General features: G+C 43.0%; 1 protein-coding gene and 1 long non-coding RNA gene across 2 annotated transcripts in view; one reads left to right on the top strand and one right to left on the bottom strand.

Annotated features, from left to right (window-relative positions):
* The first annotated feature begins 5,368 nt into the window (after positions 1 to 5,368).
* On the top strand, positions 5,369 to 6,734 carry LOC125742416 (uncharacterized). The gene is made up of 2 exons (XR_007398096.1): positions 5,369 to 5,447; positions 6,070 to 6,734. It is a non-coding gene; the product is annotated as an uncharacterized LOC125742416 (long non-coding RNA).
* A 1,136-nt stretch (positions 6,735 to 7,870) lies between these two features.
* The window catches only part of sdk1b (sidekick cell adhesion molecule 1b), a 293,033-nt gene continuing 278,512 nt past the window's right edge, over positions 7,871 to 22,391 (bottom strand). The window contains exons 38-47 of the mRNA XM_049014318.1: positions 19,481 to 19,596; positions 17,628 to 17,814; positions 16,813 to 16,950; positions 13,704 to 13,865; positions 13,107 to 13,232; positions 12,480 to 12,644; positions 11,180 to 11,317; positions 10,773 to 10,893; positions 9,789 to 9,918; positions 7,871 to 8,987 (exon numbers count right to left, since the gene is read on the bottom strand). Coding sequence (XP_048870275.1) covers positions 8,715 to 8,987; positions 9,789 to 9,918; positions 10,773 to 10,893; positions 11,180 to 11,317; positions 12,480 to 12,644; positions 13,107 to 13,232; positions 13,704 to 13,865; positions 16,813 to 16,950; positions 17,628 to 17,814; positions 19,481 to 19,596 — 1,556 coding nt within the window. The 3' untranslated portion in view covers positions 7,871 to 8,714. The remainder of the gene's footprint in view (positions 8,988 to 9,788; positions 9,919 to 10,772; positions 10,894 to 11,179; positions 11,318 to 12,479; positions 12,645 to 13,106; positions 13,233 to 13,703; positions 13,866 to 16,812; positions 16,951 to 17,627; positions 17,815 to 19,480; positions 19,597 to 22,391) is intronic.

The following is a 22,391-nucleotide window of genomic DNA, read 5'->3' on the forward strand; positions in this document are numbered from 1 at the left end:
AGGTCTATTTGTTTAGTTTGCACTTCACTCTTAGAATGAATTCTCCGTAATAAAAGAAACAAATGTGAAATTAGAAAGTGAAACGTCGTCTTCATATATGAAATAATTTCTTTTGGTTTGAAAAGCATAATTAAAAGATTAGGAACAAAACTTCCATCAAAAACGAAAGACTAAGTGAAATGCTTTGCAAAAAACAAATTGTATTATTTTTGTCTGTAGCTTTTTACAAATTATGTGTCAATATAAAGTGCTCATTTCATGGCGTATAGTATGATGGTAGGCTTATGTTATGAAAAAGACAATAATTAACAACAATGCGACAAGAGCTCATTTCGAATAATGATATTTGTATATCAAAACAGAGTTCAGTGATAATACACATTATCAGCCTTTTTCATCCACATCCCAGCCATAAAACTAATGAAGTAAAAATCAACATTTCCTTTGTACACGCGCAGTCTTTGTGTAGGTGCTCTTCTGTCAGAAACAGCTGCTGCTACTAAGTTCTTCCTTCATTCAAACTAGCGACGCGATTTCCCCAGGGAAGTGCTTAGCAACAAAACTACACAAGCAAAGCAAAGAGCAAATGTTAAATTACAGTATGTGTCCTTTATGTCCCCTTTAAGGTGCCATAGCTCCTTATTCTAACACACACAGTAAGTGTTTGAATAAAAATCCATGTAGTACTGAAGTCCCATCCAAAGCCACCATCAGCCTACATTACCTCATTAACGAATCGAGTATCCTATTTAAAAAACGATTAAAATCATTCAAGGGAGATAAAACTAATTGTAATTAGCTGCCTATTGAGAGGTAAAGATGACTTCTAGTTAATCCCATTGTTAGCCCATACAGCTGCCTTTTATACTCCAAATAAACACTTTTTTTTCAGAAAGCAGGTGTAGATAAGTCCCATTTTTTTGCTCAGTGTAATCGACTGACCCAGTTTAACACAACTAATGACCACGGTAACTCAGATCTTCTGGGCTTAGCTGTTCGTAGTTATCATTGTATTATTACTATTTGAATAGGTGTCGGTATGTTTATATTATAAACAAATAAGGATATTATATAATCTTTATTATAAAGATTTCATATAAAAACAATGGACACCAGTAAGGTTATTATAGACAATATGCTTATTACAGATGGAAACATATCTGTTTTATATTATAATCTCAATTACCCAAATCCCCATTTCTCTAAGTGATCCTGCAGTCTAATGCCTATATGCTGGTAGCCTGTTATAAGGCCTGCAGCCCTCCTCCCCCCACCCCAATTATATATAACAATATATAATTTTATAATTGTATGCATTTGAGGGCCCCTGTAAAGTGCTGCCCCCCCCATCTGTCAGGGTATCCATACCCCTACTGTGCCTTGTGGGCTGTGATAAACACACTTACTTGATGTTGGACCCCAGATAGGACAATGTGAGTGTCCCCACAGTGAATTCTTGGGGAAATTTACAGAAGCATTAAGTTAGTTATAGCTGGGGGCTGAATATTTGTGTTATATATTTACTATTTGTGTATAAGAGGAATTTCCCATTTTGCTGTTTTTTTTTTTATGAGACCTGGAAATTTTCCAAGGGCTGGAATCTTGTGGATTAGACAATTATGCATTATGCATCACGGACTGGTTTAACCTACTGGTTACTTTGCTGGCTCCCATTGGGTTAAATCAAGCTCACTGACAAGTCAAATAATCCCAGAGACTCTTAAATGGGATGTGGAACTGGGCAGTTCAGGGTCACGACGGAATTTGTACAGATGGTGTGCTTTGCCATCTAAATGTTTGATGGATTTCCTCAGAGCAGAGAAACACCTACAGAATGGAAAAAGGAAAGGCCTTTAATTACCATCCATCAGTCTTCCAATGGCTTATCCAGTACAATAGGGGTTCCAAACCCCTGATTCGTGGCCAGTATTCCACCAGCCTGTGGAATGCTGGGGAGTTGGGGGAGGGGGGTGTAATTCTCCAAAAATAAACTACATATTTTCAGGCCACACCTTAATGACATTTATGCGCTCTGAGCAAAGAAAGCCCCCTCCCAACAACCCCCCCAGTTGATAAGTTTTATCTACCTCTCTGTTGCACCCCTGTTGGTGGGACCCTTTACTGTAAACACCCCAGCACTCCAGCCTGGTCAGCAAGTTGTACCAATTTGAGAAATCTTTGCACAACATATCCTGGTCCAAGGTCAAGGTGATATTAGCTACCCCAAGAGCCAAATGACTTTTTTCAAACTCACCACTCTTAAAACTCAGTTGTGGGTTAAAGATGTAACTGTTTGTCCTGCGCCTGTCGTTTTTCTGACGAAAATCACTTCTGATAACAGTCACTACAAGCTGAGATATTAAAATCTAAGCAAACAGGCTCACAGTTTTAGTGTAAGAAAAAAACCTGACCTCACATTAATAACATTTCACAGCAGTGCTATAGTATTTTTCTCCTTTCAGAGATTCAGAGGTTACTTAAGTGGACAGCTACCTGTTTCCAATTCTGTGTCTCCATTTTAAAAAGTGTCAATCATTAGCACTGGGCTCCACCTCTGTAATCAAAATTGCATCCTCCCTCCCAATATTCTGCAGTGGTCCATACTTCCAAAGAATAAATATCTCTCCATACTGGAGAAGAAGATTAATTTACAGATATTAATCAGTTTAGTACCTCGTTAAATGTCAGATTAATACAACCAAGCATACATTTTATTCTTTATTACTTTTGCTATATAATCCATTTTCTAAATTTTTCATTTGGCAGGGAATAGCACAAGGCCTGGTCATAAAAGAATATAGGACAGATTGACCTGGTGTCACAGGAAATTAAGCAGATCATGATCTGACTGTTAAGACAGGCACGTTGATGCATGTCACCCAGGCAACCAGCAGCAAAATGGGGCGACTGAGTACCTGAGGCTGACAAGGAGTGATATCCTGCCTGGGGTATGGAAGCCTGCAAGGGACAAACAGCGCGTAGCTGACAGCCAAATCCTGAAGGATGGTGGTGCTCAGTTAGATAAGAACAGAAAGGATCAATAATTGCAATATAAAGGAAGGTAATAAACCAGACATAAACCAAACATCCTGCAATCATATTCTCCACAACTGAGTTTTTAAGTGACAACATTCTGTAAACATTCTGCTCCAGTGTTCACACACTACTTAGTTATATAATTTGACAGGAAATGACATCATTAAGCTGTCTTCAAACAAATAACAAATTAAATGGCCGAATGTCTATTACTAATGTATTATACTGTCCCTGAATCCAATGTGGTTTGCTGAATTTGTTGAAAGCAAATAAATTCTTTGATGTGTTTATGAATTAAAACCATAGGTTTTAAAATCCAAAAAGTTTTATTTCTCTATATCTTATATAAAAAAAATATTAGGTTTCTAATAAAAATGCTGACACATAGATCAGTGTTTCCCAACCCGGTCCCGGGGGCCCCCAGACAGTCTATGTTTTTGGGAGGGAACAAGAACGTGGACCGTCTGTGGGTCTGTAAGGACTGGGTTGGGAAACACCAATACAGATAACCAGAACAATCTAAATGTCTTCATTATTGTTATGTATCAAGGATTAAATTTAGTAAATCCACCCATCGGCTTATCCTACTCAGGGGTACGGGGCAGCGGCAGCCCAGCCCAGGCATCACAGGGCACAAGAATGAGGAACAGCCTGTGTAGCATTAATCAACACAATAACACAATAACAACCAGTTTATCCTTTTGAGTGAAATGAGTTCCACCCATCCATTCTCTGTAACTGCTAATCCTATTCAGGGTTCCAGTGGGTCCAGAGGCTATAGGCACAAGGCAAAGAACAAGCAGGATGGGGCACCTACCCATTGCAGGATAGACACACACACATGCAGACACACACACATACACGCAGACACACACACACACACACACTCCAATTAACTTCAGCTTGTTTTTGGACTTGGGGGGGGGGGGGACCCCATGCTGATAGGAGGAGGCCACACAAAGTCCACACATCACTGTGCCACTGGCCACCACAGAAGTTAAGTTCCATGTTGATTTTGGAATACGTTACTATCTAAGAACGCCTCAATAAAACAAAACCGAATGTCACTTGTCAGCTGTCAGCCATACTGGACAGTTACCTGGGGACTTTCCTCTTTATGGTTGTGGGCTCCAATGTTACCTCAGACCTGTATGTGGAGGGATCCTGCCCTGCTCGCGTTGGTGTGGGCTTCCTCCAGCTGTTCTGGTTCATCTCAAAGTCCAAAGATCTGTCACTTTGTTGGCCCAGTCTCTCAATTACCCTTAGGGTGTGACTATGTTATTGTGTTCTGTGATAAACTGGCATCCCTTCTGCAGTGATCCTCACCTTCTGTCCTGTGGGTCCCTTCCCAAAAGAGAGGCTATGGAGGATGCATCCATTCATTTTAATATAATTAAACAAAGAACAAATCTCAGAAAAATCTCATTAATTTTTGTACTTTATAATCACTTTGTGTACAATGTCAAAGTTCACCATGTGCAGAGTTAAGTGATAAGGCTGAGAAAAGATAGAGGCACTGCAGGGGAAGTATGGGCATGGTAACTATGCACGAACTAGATCAAAGTTGAAATATGTTTGCCATAGGAAGAGGAAGCTTTTAGTGGGTCTCAACAATCTTGGAGTGAGTTTTCTGAAACTACATTTCTTTACTGTATCTCTTTTGTATGAAAGTTAGGTCTTTGTAAATAACTGAACACAGCAGGTTGATAATGGAATAATAGGTACTGTAGCAGGAGAATTACATCACAGAGAAGTCACATGATCAGTGACAATAAATCAGAGCTACAGTCACCCCTTCACATTTGTGAAGGTTAGGGGGCGGAAGATCCACGTAAATGTGAAGACTTGTGAATAATACTTGTATCCATTAGTAAAAGAGTAAAACTAGCGGCACTGCAAAGTTTAAAAGTTACAGTGAGAAATGCAAGATTCCAGAGCCACAGAGCCAGCTGACACGTGAGTGAGGCCGGCTGCCGAGACCAAGGTGTGAGGCAAAAACAAGCCAAGATACACAGATCTCACGGTCCTTTGTTTTGTTTTTTTTTAAACCAAAACTTACTTTTAATATTAAAGATGTAGTACGGACATTCACTAACAAATATTAAAAAACACAAATATTTACATATGATTTTATGTGATCCAAATCATTTTCAGTATCGTTTATATATTTTTGGCCTACGCATCATCGAAAAATATGCCAATTATTTGTTCATAGCTAGCTCACAAATAACTTAAACCATCAATGTCAAATCCACAAATCTGGTTATACTGTTTTTTCAGCACTTGACCTTTGTACGCACAGTGAGTTTTTTTTTGCACTGACAAGCTGGGGACAGCACAGACTTGAGTGAGTATCATTACTCTCCTGTTACTGTCAACACCTCTGTGGAAGCTAAAGACAAGGGAGACATGTAAGTACCAATTATACAGGGGAGTAAAACTAAACAAACAAGTACAACCATTCGTAATGTAAAAATATACAGAACCAAAGCATTATTTTTTTCAGTAGTAAATCATGATTATTAGGACAGGTCATGAACAGAATTACAGACATTGTGTAGCATTAAAGTAGTGTTTCCCAATCTGGTCCTCGGGGTCCCGCAGACAGTCCATGATTTTGTACTAGGAGCTGGGAGGGAGCAAAAATGTTGACTGTCTAGCAGGGAGTTGGGAGGGAGCAAAAATGTGGATCGTCTGTGGGTCCTGGAGTGGGAAATCCCACATTAATAACAGTCGAACATGCAATTAATTCGAGCTTAACTGTTTAGAAATAGGAGGCCTACGAATCATTAAATCATCATATAAGCTTCAAGCAAAATGAGAAGCCCAAATGTGAATAAAACAGTAATGTAATGTAAACCAGTAAAAAATGTAACATAGTTTGAAATATGAACTCAATATGTGACACACAGGAAACGTGATGTAGTGGCGAGGCCTTGGAAAGTCACAACACACAACCATGGCTACACATTTTTTAAATCTGGCAGAGAAATAAATCAAGTTTCATACTAAAGAAAGACTTCATTCTTCCAGCATTAAACCCCAGTCCTACTCCGGAAGCCTTTCCTACCAGGACTCTGGCTCTCTTTCGCACTGTGGAGGGATAACATGGAATTAGAGAGCGGCACAGGTCCTGCTGCTGGTGGTCAGCGGCCTGCTGAGCTGGTAACCAGCTTAAAGCCTCCTCCTGTGGTGAAGCTCCGCCGCTTCTGGCATGGAACAGAGCTGAGCCGCGGTCAGACGTGACCAGGCTCAGCCACCTGGAAGTAGCTTCAACTCGCCTCCCATTCTCAGAGGATTAGCAAACCATTCAGGAGGAGACCAAGAGGGTTTGCCGACGCTGCTGGAAATCCTGACGACGGAGCGCATGAAAAGCACGGCAGTAGCGCATGACAAAAAGTCTAACTCTGCAAAGCATCACAAAGCTTTTTAATGCCACTTTATTTCAAGAAAATCAAAGAATTATGTAAAAAGAGTATTAATTTCCTCTGCATAAAAGCGTTCATTAACAGAGTATAATCAATTACCCACCTATATATTAAGAATTTTGAGTAATGCGTACCCTATGGCCTAATGTTCATGTATTGTAAAAAAGAAATTTCCAGGTTACTTCTACGTGTTAACAATATAGAAGAGACGTCCTTAAATTCCATCTGCAGTAAAAGCATCACAGCTGGCTCACCATCTGGATAACTTAATCTTGGCTTGCGTAACTGCTTATTTTTTGCTTCAGGACCGCGTCACACTCAGATGCACCATCCCGACATGAGCTCCAGGAGCTGAAGGCTGCATTCCAGAGAGCCTCACTGCTCCAGGCTGCCGGGCCTGGTGGCGAGTCCTGGCACATGGACGGAAAACGTAACTGCAACACCTGCCGTTCACACGTGATCTTTGTGTGACACATGCATCTGTGATATCAGTCAGAAGAACAAATGAAAGAAGCGAAGAGAGTGTTGCGAATATGAAGGACATGATAAGAGATGATTTAAGTGTTACTGCATCTCGATGCATTGTCATCTTGGTAAGGAAACCCCCCTTATTGTTCTTTGGCAGAACAACACAAGCAGAATGTGAAATAAGGAGTCCTTACAGTATAAGGTTACAAAGCTACCAGGATCTACAATGAGCAATTCATGTGGCGTCGGAATTACGATGAGAAAATTGCCTTAGTTTGTGAAAAGTGAGTTTATATGCCGTGGGTAAAAGAAAGGATGTTCGGTTAGGAATTATCTCGGATTTCAATCTGCTGACAAAAACATATTGAATTTCTCAGTGCTATTACTCCATGGGATCACAGACCTTTCCATTTTACCAGGCATATTTTTTTATTTTAAAACTCATTCTCTTTATTGATTTCCATATACTATCACGTTGCAAAAATGGATGGGTGTAATGCATCACTACAGAACTACACCACCTTGGCAAGAACACTACAGTAAAAATTTTTATCTGTACAAAATTTATCCTAAAAATACACATATACAGTACATATTGCTAACCTAAAAAAGCAACAAAGGAACAATGTTTATGTCTTTGCTGGTAAAAGGTAAAAAAAGAAGAGAACTAGAAAAAAACTTGCAAATACACTTTCTTTTTAAAGCAAATTCTGTATGGCTTACGAGTGCAGTCAGTGTGTGCAAAGGTGGTGTTTTATCATACTTCAAACTAAACAAATAAAATTACATTCATACAAAGGAATCAGAGCAACAAATCTTCAAGTGAACATGACTTTTCACACCAGTAGGGGCTCTTATGTTATTGAAAAGCAGAACAGTTCACAAGACACGTAGCATTTGGCCGACCTTCCATTTGTGTATGATGTAACGCAGACGGTGAACTTGGGACAAGGACAGATAGTTGTTTTTTAACTGCCTTTATCTTGTGGTCACTTACGTCATTTTGATCTGCTCTACCACTCCCCACGGCAGGTGACGGGAAATTATGTCCTGCTGCCCCATGGTACATCTTTATTTTAATACAGTTTTGGTGAAGTTCAGTCATCGGCATGTCCGCAATCCCCCTCCATCCCACCCCACCAAGTGCAATATCGCTTTCAACTTCAGCAGTGAATTGTGGGTAAAATGATTCATGTGACAGAGTCATGTGATTACAGGATTGTAAATGTCATTGTCAGAGGATACTTCGAATTAACACACCATCCATAAATCACAATATTGTTTTCTACATATAAACAGCCAAAAGAATCTGTTCGCCGGCTTGTTCTGATGAAGACCGGGCAGATGGTACCTTGAGGAGCCTATTTTTGCAACCAGTCTGTAAACTTATGTTCACGCAGAAAAGGATAAATGAAAGGTATGTATTGTTTGAAGAATCCACAAAAACGATATGCCGGAACAGCCTCGCTAGGAAACGTCTTTCACGAGGAGTTTTCTATTCAGTTTTGGACAAACGGAACAGATTGAATAGTTTATGTGGAACATTCCTTCATTTCTCCAGAGCAGAGCTGAGCTGTCAGGATTGGAGGGTCTCTCTTACACAGGGCAGAGGTACACTGGGTTACAATATTGTGCAAACAGTAAATCTTTTTTTCCCCAGATGTGATCTTTGCAGATCACAGCTGTTACGTGTCAGCACTGACGGATAATTACAGAGAGGAAGGGGAGACTCCTCCTTCCGCTAATGGCGGTATGTGGACGCCTGAAGGAGCCCGTCCTTTGTCACACGAATGAGGAGAAGCCGGTGACGGGAGTCCGAGAGCCGGGGGCGGGCTGTCCCGCTGCCGTGTAGGCCCCTCCCACGCTATGCTGGGTCACCACCGTCTGGTAGTAGGACTCTCCGTCCCCGCTGGTACACTCCTCGTAGGAGTAGGCGGGTGCTGGCTTCAGCCCTTTCTGCTGTCGTTTCCAGGAGTTGTAGTAGGTGGGGTCACTCATATAGTGGTTAACGAAGGAGTGCTTGGGACGCTCGTCCTCGTAGTCGCTGTCCGTGGCCTTGCGGGCGGAAAGAGGGATGAGAGGAGATTAGCGACTGGCTCCCCGTGCAGGGAGAGGAGTGCACGCTGCAGCTTCACTCGAGCGGCCACCTGAGAGACCAAACGTGTGTTTGCAGAATAAGTAAGAAATCCTTCTAAGATGCTGAAATAAAAGAGGCGAGTAACTTTCTTTCATTTGTCATCTGATTTTGCGCGTACCCCGTCTTGCTCTTCTGCGATGCGCACATAGAGGTTTGGGGTCAGACTGTAGGATGAGCCACTTATCTTTCATCCCTCGTGCTTAAGCGCCTTGCTCAAGGGCCCGGTAGCAATGCTACTGTTCTGCTGGCCTCGGGATTCGAATCAATGTCCTTCTGGACATAGGCACATATTCCTAATTCATTGATGCGAGTTTCCTCCGTCTTGGTTTCAGAATCTGGAAGGATCCAGAACCCAGAAAGGCAAATGTGATTTAGTAATAACAAGAAAACTGGAGTGGTTATGCTATTGTTCTGCCGGCACCGATTTTTTAACCGGTGACCTTCTGGACTCCAGTCTCCACCCTCTGGGTTTCAGAATCCTTCTGGATCAGGAACCCAGAAAGGCAAGTGTAGTTTAGTAATAAGGAGACATGCTGGCAGTTGCCTGTGTGCCTGATCACAGGTCTGAGGCTGCTGATCTTCAGCCAATCACCTCCCTACTGTTACAGGGCACTTTTATTGATGGAATTTACCACCGTGTTGCAGAAAGGGGAGGTGGGGGATGCTGAGGAAGGCCTTGCTGTGAGCAGAGAGACTGCTGTGCGGAAGCGTGCGTCTACCTCTGACTCCGAGACCTCGGCGGGTTTCTCAGTGAGGGTGGTGCTCTCCGTCAGGATGGCCCCGTTGTAGTTGTTGCACAAGTCCTCATCGGAGTAATGCAGGCCACCGGGGCTGGGCCGTGGGGGGGACCTGGATGCCAGGGGACATGCAGGAGGAGATGCACAGAGCCACTGACAGTCAACGGTCATAGATGTTCATGACTTGGCGTTTCCCAACCTGGTTCTTGGGGACCCATATCCGGTCCACGTTTTTTGCTCTGGGAGCTGGGAGGGAGCAAAAACGTGGACTGTCTAGGGGCCCCTGAGGACCGGGTTGGGAAACACTGCTTTAGGTGAGCATAATCGCAGCCATCGGCATCCTGTCCAGGGCATACCCCAACACTGTGCTGCCTGAGGTAGTCCCCAGGGGCCCTGTAACACTGACCATGTTAAATATTTACACTGGATGGATGAAGAACAATCATTAAAGTCTGCTATGAGCCACAGCCTGTAAAACTTTTGTAAAGTATTAATAAAAGATGTGGGTTCGTGGACCTGCACTTCGTGGCATGGCGGTAAGGGGGACCATTGAAAATGACGTCTACAGAAGGCCCCGAGGGCGGGTCACAAGGGCAGGCTCCTGTAATCACATTTACGGAGCTCTAATAGGAGGAGACACCACGAAGGACGTGGCCCCGGCTCCGTGTGGCCCTCAAGCAGGACCTGCTGCCTCAGCACCTCACGTCACTTCAGGGGCCTTTCTGATCCACGTCCACTCAGGGTAGCCTCTCTACTGGAAAGGCCATCGCTCACAAACTACACCCTGATTTTATTAGCTCCCCTTTTGACCGGGTAATGCCATTCGTCATCTTGCAAACCTTTGGCGAGCCCTAAATCGTCTGCGTGTAACTGCCCGTGTCCAGGAAACAAACTTTCTGCAGTATATCTGAACTTCTCGATGTACTGAAAGACTTCTTCAGCTTCAAGTCCAGAATCATCCTTTACCTTGTCCCATTCTTCTTCAGGAAGGAACTCTTAGTGTTCAGATGTCGGTTGTTCAACTCGAGAGCGGTGAAGCCTCCGTTATCAAGTGTGACAGCCTCCTCCACGGTGGAGATATGTTTTCCTGCGTCGGAAGAAAAAAGGCCAGTTTTAAATCACAAAAGTGAACTTGACGGATGTAATAACAGAATACCATTGCACTTGTTTATTTATCAGGATCACGTGTCTGTGGGTGCAGTGTTTAGCTGGGTAGTGTGGTGAGAGGGAGGCAGTATGAGGTCAGATGATCCCTGTCTGTACTATGGACTATAAGCTCCTGAAGTGCTCCTCTGCAGGCAGGCGATGCCGGTCCTGGCAGCGCTCACGAGCGGGTCAAGTGTCCGCAGCAGCAGACCCAGCGTTCCACTCACCAGGACTGCAGCTCTTGTACTTCCTGTTCTGGCCGTAGAGCAGCAGGCCGAACACCAGCAGCAGAATTAGAATGAGACCGCAGAGCGCCATGACGACGAGGAACCACCACTCGTCGTAAAAAGGAGTCTCCAGCTGGGCTGTGTGTGCACAAAGACGGCCAGATGCACAGCTACGTTAGTGTGGAGGAACGCTGGGGGAAGATGTGCTAACGTCCCGTCCCAGCAGGGGGCGCCAGAGGTTAAGCTGCATTCCTCACACTCATCAGAGCAGCCTGCCCTCACGTCAGACACGTTCCCTTTATACCGTTTTAGCGTTTGGTTTAAATGAAAAGCTCCACTTGAACTAGTGCCAGGGTCTCCCCTTTGAGTCACACATAAACATTATAACTGCAAAGAGTCTCTGTTACAAGCATGAACAGATCAAAAGTTTGATCGATTTTCCAGGAAATAAAACAGCGTGTAATTTATATTGATCATAATGATAGACAGTGGTTTAAAAACGGTCACAAAAAACAGGATTCCCTCAGTATATGCTGGCCTATTGAGGGGCAGATGATATGCAGACCTCAAGAAGGCACCGTTTAATCCAATTTTGTCCACAGCTGGCTGAAAATCACGGTAAGAAAGCTAACTGGCTTGATTACACTGTACAGTACTCTCTGGTTTTAAAGCAGTATTACAAACAGCACAAAGCAGGCCCTGAGAGAAAGGAAGGATAAAACGAACAGGCAAAAATACAAGAAAATATAAGCAAAACTTCAACGAGTCTCTTGTATTTCAATATAATCTAATGTCACTTCTCTAATCTTTAGTGTGTCCTAAGTGTGCTGTTTCATTATGCTCTCTAATCTGCCTCACTGTTTAATTACGCTGATATTCCCTTTAGAAATGTAAACATCTCAAATGTCCTCTAACAGCAATCAATGTTTTTCTTATTAAGCAATGGATTGTGAGAAATAAAATACTTAGTAGCTTAAATTTTCTTTAAATGCAAATGGTATTGTATGTTTGCCCTTCGAATTAATTCCATTTGCATTGTAAATGAACACAAAATCATTAAGGCAAAGCAAGGTTGCCGTCAATTACTGCAAAAATTTTGCCACAACGGACGCACCGAGTGTAATAATTAACGCCGTGTTGATTTGAATTGCTTTAACTTCTCAGGCAACCCTCGTCTAAGACAACATTAATTCACTTTTTCCGATAAAAGAAGAGGAAGAAATTGAAAAAAACCCACAATGACTGATATCCTGTCCTTGCTGATGATAAACATCAATGGGGTTCTAAGGACTGTAATTACCTGACAGGGCAGCAGAGGGCACGCTGGGCTCGCCGTAGCCAAAGTGATTGACTGCGATTACCCTGAACTCGTAGCTCACCCCCTGCCTGAGGCGATCCAGGCTGACTGAGTGAGACATACTGCTGGGGGACAAGTGCTTCACAAAGGTATCCCACAAGCCCTCGTCTGCAAACACAGCAGGAGGAACGTCATTCGCAATGTAAATGTCACCAAGAAGAGAAGCTTCCCGCACATTTTTGCGTGAACCTGTATCTGTCATGAAATCCTCTGCTTTGAGAGATGTTATTTTTTTTTGAGGAAATTAAGAAAAACACATTCAGGGAGAGTTGTGATATACACTCCGTATCTCCAATGTAGTGTTCAAATAAAGAAATCTTCTAAGGACTCGATACTTGGAAAAACTACTTATTGATGCCCTAAACAGGTACTTATAGCAGCTGAGATGTCATGCCTTCCAAGAGACACTTCCATTTTAGAAGGAAGGATGTTGATTCAAGGTTATTTTGAGTCATTTTTCAACTGGTCCAGCTACCACTCTATTTGCCAATCGATCGCAACAACTTTACTATTAACTGCGAACCATGTCTTGAAAATGTAAGCAACGGCAGATACAAAATATGCCCTCACCTGAAGGACGTGCCTCAATAACATAACCTGTGATAGGCCCTGCCCCTTTATCTCCTGGGGACCAGTGAATCATCAGAGAGGAGGAAGACTTTGTGATTGACATCTTCGTGGGAGAGCTGGGAGATCCTGTGGGCGTGATGGAAGAATCTGTTATGGTAATCTGGATTGGTCTCTACAGAGCAAATAATCAATAGCCACTGGTCAACAGCCACTGGTCAGGCCAAAGATGCATACTTTTTGATGAGAGTGCTTTATTACAGGATGACAAAACAATACCCATGCTGAATGCACTCAGCATTCCTTAGCGGCCTTTCGATGAGGAAGACAGTCGAGACAAATATGGACAGACCACCTAGTAGCTAACAAGGAGAGCAGTTAGAGCAAACCCCAAACAGCTTGCTGTTTAATGACTTAAATCAATGAAAGTTTGTGATGCTACCTCTTTGCTCAACCGCAGGCCTGTGAACTATCGATCCATACTTGATGAAGTGCTTTTCTGCTGTGAATCCCTGATGTGCTGTGCTGGATCATGACAATCCATAAACCTCACTGGGCAGATCCTTCCTGTGCAGCAGATGCAATGTCTGCGACTCTCACCTTCTACTGGTCCTGCGGTGATGTTGGCCTCCAACTCAGGTCCATAGCTGATAGTCTTGGCTTGCACTCTGAAGCAATAGGTCACACCCTTGGTCAGGTCCCGTACCTTCAGCCAGCGCTGCCAGTTGCCCTTGATGTCTACGGTCACCACCTTACTCACACCTGCCGAACGTAAAGAGAGGAGATCCCAGCCATCAGTCATCAGCAGCCTATGCAGGACATTACTTAACGCAATTTGAGGTCACTCAAATAATTTATTCCTGCATATCCCGAATTTCGGTTGCAAATGCAAATCTCCCTGTTTATACATAGTTTTAGTATAAATATTCTCACATAACAAGAATGACATTTGGATGACTTTCAATTTAAATACCGTCACCACTTTCATCTGTGGTAAACAAGGAATAACAGCTCCGTCGGTGGTTTGTTCCTGCAGGTGCCACTAATCTTGCTCTTCGGTATTTTAAAGCTTTGCATCCCTAACACTCACCTCACAATCTAAGAAACCAAAGGGAAAATTGAGTGGGGGGGCGGGGGTTGATTCCTTTTCCATCCAATTCTGACATGAGTAGATGATCTTTGCCATACTATTTGTAGCATTTTATATATATATATATATATATATATATATATATATATATATATATATATATATATATATACACACACACACACACACACACACACACATACACACATACATGAGGCTTTACATTCAGTGCACCTTCATAATGCAGGTCTTACCATCTTAGCATCCTGACATCCTTTAACAGCTTTAATATACATTAATAACAAGCATTACATGATTATACAATTATAATGTTTGTTATTATTTTTTAACACATACTTAATGAATACTTAATGAATACATTATGAAGGTGTACTGAACATTTCATGAATGCAATATAAAAGCATTATGAAAGTGCAGTTAATGTAAAGCGTTACCATACATACACACACACTATATATATATATATATATATATATATATATATATATATATATATATATATATATATACACACCTTGTATATCGAGATATGACATATACATAGAGTAGGTAGACAAATAAATAGAAACTCGAACAGGGCCTTAACAATACCTTGAAGCAGCCTTTGCCTTTAGGTTCAGTTAGGAATGATGTCATACCATCCCAAGCTGCGTGTACTAAGATATTGGGCCATTCTTCACACAGAAAGAGGTCCAGCTCTTTGAGGGATGAAGGAGATGAAAATCTACCTTGCATTCTGCACTCCAGCACTTTCCATGAAATTTCTGTAGCTTTGGTCTGGTGTTCGGGAAGCCCGTAGAAGGAGTTGGAGTACATCCTGGTGAGCTAAAACCACTCCTGAACTTGTTTATCGGTGTGAATGGAGGCATTATTACCATGAAATATGGGATCATGAGGGAGCAGCGTTTGCACCGTAGGATGCATCTGGTCCTGTAAAATGCCTCTATTTTCCTGGGCTATTATACGACGATGCAGATCAATCATCGGATCTAGTGCCTGCACTGACAAGGCTGCCCGCGCCACCAGGCACTGCGGGGGACAACACCCAAACATAAACCCGGAGGGTAGGGCCGAGTGATACACCCTAAAAATCATATCACAATATTTTGAGATGTTTTCAGAATATTGATATTTATCACCATGTTGTAAAATTCCAACGTAGAGATCAGTAAAATATGACAGGTGGTTTTGGGTTTTTCTGATTATGACGACCAAATTGTTTTATTAATAGTTATAAAGCATGTGACAGGTATGATAAATTATGCCAACAACAGACTCATACCTTGATGGAATATGTGTAAAATAGTGCAGTATTACTGTTAATTATGCAAGAAGACAAGTGCTTAGGCTATGTCACGAAAACCACAGTAGCCAAACTGCTGTTTATAAACATGATACGGCATTTCATCAATATATCACTCAGCCCTACTTACTCATAAGGCTCATCAGACCGCCCTACTTTTCCTCCATTGCTCAGGGGTCTGCTTTAGGTGCTGCTCAAAACTGGTTATACGTCTTTGTACTCTGGCCTTGGACATGAGTGCTTCCCCACGGCTGTCCTGCCATAAATTCCAGCTTTGTGAAGGTCAAGACACACAATTTTTGTTGAGACTGGGTCACAGATGTGTCAGAGCGAATGTTTGAGGCCAGATTTTTGGGGTGTTTACCGATTAACCTGCTACATGTCTGTTCACCCCCACTGGCGGACTGGACTCGTGACCGGTGTTCATCTTGGCATCTGCGGTCATCCTTTTTATGACCGTGGCCCTGGAGACATTTTAATTTTGCGGCTTTTGTGAACGATATGCCTGCAATTCAGACTCTCCTGCCCCCGTTGGAGGTCTTCAGTTGCTTTATGTTGCTCTAAAATCTTGCATATTAAAGCACCGATTGTCAGATCTCTTCCAGAGCTGACATGAGCTGCTGGCTGGCATTCAGCCCAGTATGACTCACCATTAACACTCTCTGTGATTTAATTAAAGGTAAAAGTCCCTTTTTATTGTGATGTTTCCATTATTTTGTCCACTCTGTATATATCATATATGTCCAAACTAGAATACACAGCTGACACAGTAATCACTTCCGCAATATAAATGTTACATTATTGAGTTCCGGAATAACGCATCCTAAAAGCACAAAGGATAGCTATACTGTCACTGTATTGTACAAGGATCAGATCTGCGATGAATGGGATGTTACCGTTACACTAAGGCCGTCTTACAGCATCTTAACAAGACTGATTTCCAAAGGCTAATGCACATTATTTCCTATGATTCGAGTGCTCATAAACTGCAGGGCTGACATTTAAAGCCATCAGACGTGAAAAGGTCTTTTGTTAAATGCACCTCTTTGCGCAGTTAGAATGACTTCAGCACCTCGTCTCTGGCTAAGTGCATGTGACATGTTTTTATAATACCTTTTCTTTTTGGTCTAAAATCATTGATAAATCTCACCATTTTTCAATTCAATGAAAGAAATCAGGTTAAATGAAGAAGGTGTATCTTCTCTAGGATTAGAATGTTTTCTTGATGGGCCTATTTTTCTAAGCACTCACCAAAGAACGCTCTCTATAACGGGGAGGAAGATCACATCACTTACCATGTATGGGAGCTGAGGGTTCATACACGACCCTGTATCCCTCCACCACGCCATTAGGGGACAGGGGGACCCCCCAGGAGACATTGAGAGTGGTAGTGGTGACCTCGGAGAAGGTGATGAAGCTGGGAACGCTTGGAGCTTGGGGTGGGGAGGTATTGAAACAGTGGGTAATTGTAGGACTAAGACCTTATTTACAATACCTCCATATCTGACATACCTGTCACGCTGAACTTATTTAACAGTAGCGGTAGCTTGATGTTACATTTGTTTAACACAGCAGATTTGAAGATGAGGATTATCACTGTAATTGTGCATTAGCACCTCCCCATCACACTGCCTGGCAGCCTTTTCACGAGGACTCCGGTCTCATTTATCCCCACTCCGCGTTTAACGGAGACAGATTATTAACAGCAAACACTGGGGCCGCATAGCAACAGGGCCGTTAATAATGCCAGCTCCTAGCTAAATATATCCGATGAGGTGAGGTGGGAGGGCGCTATGGACTAGCCTCATTGTATGACTTTCAATCATGCCCCTCGCGGTCAACATGTACCCCGCGCTCAATTACATTACCGAAATGAATTGGAGCCCATTAATGAAAAGGACAAGGTGCAAACAGCAGAACAACATAGCAGTAAGTTAATTATTACTCCTGTGAGCCTTTGCTGAGCCTGGGAGGGAATCAAGCAATAAGAGCGGTGATACACGAGGAGCTGTTGTATATCATACCTCCTACGGTGCCCTACTCCTGTTCTGCTTCAAGGCAAACTGCTACAAAGTCAACGGTGAAAGCCAGTCCAAAAGGGGGTGCTTACCTGCTTGGAGAGTGCGGCCCCTTCTGGGCTCGCTCACAGGGCCGTCACCCGCGGCGTTGAAGGCTGACAGCCTGACCACATAAGAGGTGTAGCTGGTGAGGTTCTTCAGCCTCATGGCCGTTTCGGGGACAAACAGGACTTTCACCTTCTCTGTTTCATTCTGGTTATCCTTCTCCCAGTAATAGATCTGGTTCAAAGGCAAAATGGAAGGCACTAGTTTCTGCAAAAGTTAGCATTACCGAAAGCTGTCGTCAATACATCAGGGTTAGGGTGTGAAGGTATGTAAGACTCATGGTTCAGTACAAAGATCGGTTTTGGGTGCATAGTTCAGCGCAATTTCTATACATTTAAAAATTATCCTTTGTCTCAATTTCCTAGGAAAAGTAAATGCCAAAGGGAGACTAACTTGCAGAGGCTGTTTCTACCTTGCTTCAGTCATACACAGACTTGAATGATGTCGTCTCAAATGAGTTAGCACACTGGATGTTTCAAACAACATATCCGAGTTCGGTTTAACAGAAGCGACAGACAGTCTTGGTTTAATCTGCTACTATCTTCCCAGTGCTGGAATAATTCATTAAGAAACCAAAACGTGCACAAACTACTGATTATGACTGACTGTAACCACCTTTTGGCTGTAACCAACTCACTGATGTTTTCCGTGTTGAACATCCACTTGCGACCATGTAAATAAATCTATTTATTAATTTCATTGTGTGTACCAAATCAAAAATGATGTACCAAATGGTAAATTATGCATATTTGTACTTATACAGCTCTTCTGTGAAGACTTTACTACGCCACTGCAGAAAAACGGGACAGTTCAAGTGGCAGAACTGAAGTTAGGCAGACACTCCTGGTTTGCCGCATTACAGTGGGGTATTCCTGGCTGTATCCAAGGATACCGGTTATAAAAAAGGGTGAAGCTGCTTGTTGTCTGCAACTGGTAGACTTGTTATTTATTAGGAACAAGAGATACAGTCATATAGCTGGTTACTGTAAATCGAAACATATAATATTTATTACCAGTTAACTGTGCTGACATGGCGATATTTTGAAAAACAGAGGTGATAAATGCTAGTGTAGCCATATATAAAACTGTGCACACTCATTTTTACAATCTGAATTCACCCATTCATCCTGCACCAGTGTGTAACTGAATGGCAGAAGTTTAAATACCATTCAACAAATTAATTCATATATTAAGAAAGCCAAATAAGCTGAAATAAAAGTACCACTAAGAAATTAATGCTCGACCCCAGTATGCCATTAAGACAAATATAGCTTATAGTCTATCACTTTTAAATAAACTCAATGCCACCCATACAGAAAAAAAAAATTCAATGTTTCTTTTAGCGCTCAGGTTTAAAAGAAATAGGGTTTACTCTGTTACACACAAACTCACCAGCCACACTGGAAACAGAGTCTATTGTGACAAACTGTGAAGCAAACGCAATAAAACTCGCTACTAGGATCCGAGAGGAGGCGGAGCACTGCGGCAGAATTTCGATGAGAACCGTGGGTAAAGTTTAAAGCAGAAGTTGGGCGAGAGGACAAATCTTATCAGGGATTCTGCATGTTCTCAGAGCAGACTCACATTAAGAACAGGTGCGCGCCAGTGTCTGGCTCCTGTGGATTTACGGCTCGTGTCAACACTGCCATTTGCCGCGATGCATAATTAACCTTGAGCACCTCGACAGTAACCAGGATGTACAAGTGATTGAAGCTTTTGTTGTAAAATAAGCCCAACACCAAAAGTAAATCGGCACATCAATTATGGCCGCTGTCTGCTGCCATTGGGGTCCGGTGGGATCGTGGGAGTGGGGGGGGGGGGTAGATCACGGTGCCCTTACCTTGTAGCCCTGGATGTTGCCGTTCTGCGTCTCCACTGGGGGGGGCTCCCACACCACCTCCAGCTGCGCGGAGGACAGAGCGTTGATTTGGATGTTCTGCGGGGCCAGCGATGGAGCTGAGGGGACAGACAATGTCAGGGCAAGTGCACGGAATTCCCCAGCCAGGCACAGTAAGTGCAACAAGCGAGAGGACAGGATGGAAGGCCTTCACGCACGGGCAATCGTACCAAAAACAGAAACCGAAGGGGCCGACTGTAAACACTGCAATATGTTTACTGGGCTGAACGTGAGCTGTACCTAATTCGTTTGCATGTTTAATCCTGTGTAAACAGGAGCAAAAAAAAACTGCAGTCTGAACTCCAAATATCCTTAAAATGCAAATGGACATTTGGCCTCTCAGAAGGAAAATGGACTCTTCGGATTGTGCAAATGTGTATTTCAACACAGTAGATATTGTATGATTTTCACTACAGCACTAATTGCTCCAACGAGAATGATATTTTTGGAATCTGTGTATCTTGATGGTCTTGTCTGTAATGATAGAGACCCGAATGCATCGCTGCGGTTTAATAAATCGAGATCCAGAACAGACACAAAGCGTGATTCATGGAACCTGTGACCAACAACAATCCGGTGTAATGCTTTTACCAAAATCGAAATCGCAATCCATAAGCGGAGGTTTTTGAAAACAAGCAATCTTCAATCATAAGGACTCGATATAGTTAGGCAAAGCGTGAGCGCGATACCTCACAAAGGCTCCTACTTATATTTCTCTTAGACTAAGAGATGCGTTATTGGAGCCGTATTTAGGTGCAGCATGCTGTGGTGTGGCAGGGTGTGGCCACAGGGAACGCTGACTGGAGGCCACCTAGGAAATTGTTTTTAGTTTTGGTCTCACTTCATGTGTGACATTGTTACTAACAAATCAGACAACAGACTTTGATAGGGGGAAAAATACCTTTGAGACTAATTGCAGCACTTCATGAATACAAATGACATGCAGAACATGCTGTGAGTTCTCTGGTGCATAAGACAATGCCCGCAGGTTATAGTGTGAGACCCTATAAGGCATATTGACCCAGCACAGGAAGGTCTGCAGAGCCAAACACTGGGTTTCTCATTCAGGACCTTGGGGGCCCCAGGACAGCCCAGGTTTCTTCTCCCTCCCAGCTCCCAAACCGTGGACTGCCTCAGAAACACTAGTCTAACAGACGGGGATCCGTCAAAGCGAGGTCTGTGTTCAGTGAGCAGAGGTGGAAAGTTCAGGTCCAGAGAGTATAAATCCAGACCAAGATTTTGTTTCAACCAACCAGCTGACTACTTTGTGACAGCGGCTCTTTATACTCAACTGGTTGGCTGAAACAACACCTTTGGTCTGGATTTGTAATTTCCGGACCTGAACTTTTCACCTCTGCCAGAGACTGAGCACAACCTTCACACAGCAAGATCCCGGCATCGGGACTGACCGGACGATAAATCCAGTGGTCTGGCTGTAGCTCTTGCATCTCCTCAGAGTAATCTCGCCGACAGATCCTTTCTAATGATGATGCTAATGACCTCAGCCAGGTTGGCCTGCCAGCTGTTCAGGTTCACGGTAGGAGGTTCATATTTACTGCTCCATTAAACCCCTGACCAGTCTAGTTAGCACAGAAAACTAGAAATCAGAACGGACTCTAAGTGAAACCCGTCTGTCACCTTTACGAGATGGCCGACCTACATTACACATAACAGTCCGCAGACGCTTATCGATTGTGTTTCACCTTTGAGGAAGTGCGTTAAAACGATGAGGCAGTCAGTGACAGCTTACATTTTGCCGTCGTTGTCCTCTTAAAATGAGGAAAGGTAGCACATAATTAGCACATTCATCAGGTTGAAAAAGAGGTCATGTGATGAGCGCTAGCCACAATTGGCTAGATGAGTCAGAACCAGGGCTATTTACACTATAAAAGCGATAAAGGGCACTTGATTGTGCTTCACTGCATTTAAGCTGTGGGCATGATACTTGAACACATGAAGATTTTGAAGTATAGGTCACATAAGTATGATTTCTTATTATTGTATTTATGTTTTATGTGATTCATTTGCCTACTCTGCACCCATTCTTGGCTTCGATGCTTTTAATTGGCTTAGGTAATCCGATTCCAGCTTTTCAGACCGATGAGGCATACTTGGACTAATGTGCCAACGTGCCATCCCATCCCCCTTTGGGTGGAAATCATCAAGGTCTGCTATAGCCGAGCCGCAGAAGCAGATGTACCCGAATTCATCCGGAAGCCTGAAACGGCAGAGGAACTGTGGAGAGGAACAGTGATTTGGGCAAAGTACTCCCATAACCTTCACTGTAGAACACAATTAAAGGCATGAATATATGTAAATGTGCCAGAGCCACAGTAAAGCGATGGCTAAAAACTCAGTAGCTAGAAAATAATGTTTGGCGAATATTTGTCCCCAAGGCACAGCTAATTAAAAGTAAATGTACGACCATCTCAGAACAGAGCAGAAACTAGATCTCTCTTCCATTTCCTCAACATCCCAGTTTCCTCTAGTCTTGAAACTATATCTGAATATCAAACTCCTCACCTTTATGCTAACATGTACACACACCCTCACACCATATCTATGTTACCAGTGGGTGCTTGACCCACGTGTTTCTGCCATTATTCACCCAGGTTTAATCCGGTCCTATGGATCACTCTCTGGAGAGATCTTTACTCGCTGTGGTGGACCGAGGTCACAAGGATTCTTAACGCATTACCCTGCCGCTTACATGACTTCCAGGCAGACGGCCCCTATGGTCAGTTAGAACTTTAGAACAGACACTGGCATCATCCAACACGTTTGTTCTCACTTTAGACATATGGCCATCCATTGGACATCATCAGTCCACACAGCAAAGCCGACATCTGTAAAT

This window comes from Brienomyrus brachyistius, chromosome 5 (genome assembly GCF_023856365.1).
Source record: "Brienomyrus brachyistius isolate T26 chromosome 5, BBRACH_0.4, whole genome shotgun sequence".
NCBI lineage: Eukaryota > Metazoa > Chordata > Actinopteri > Osteoglossiformes > Mormyridae > Brienomyrus > Brienomyrus brachyistius.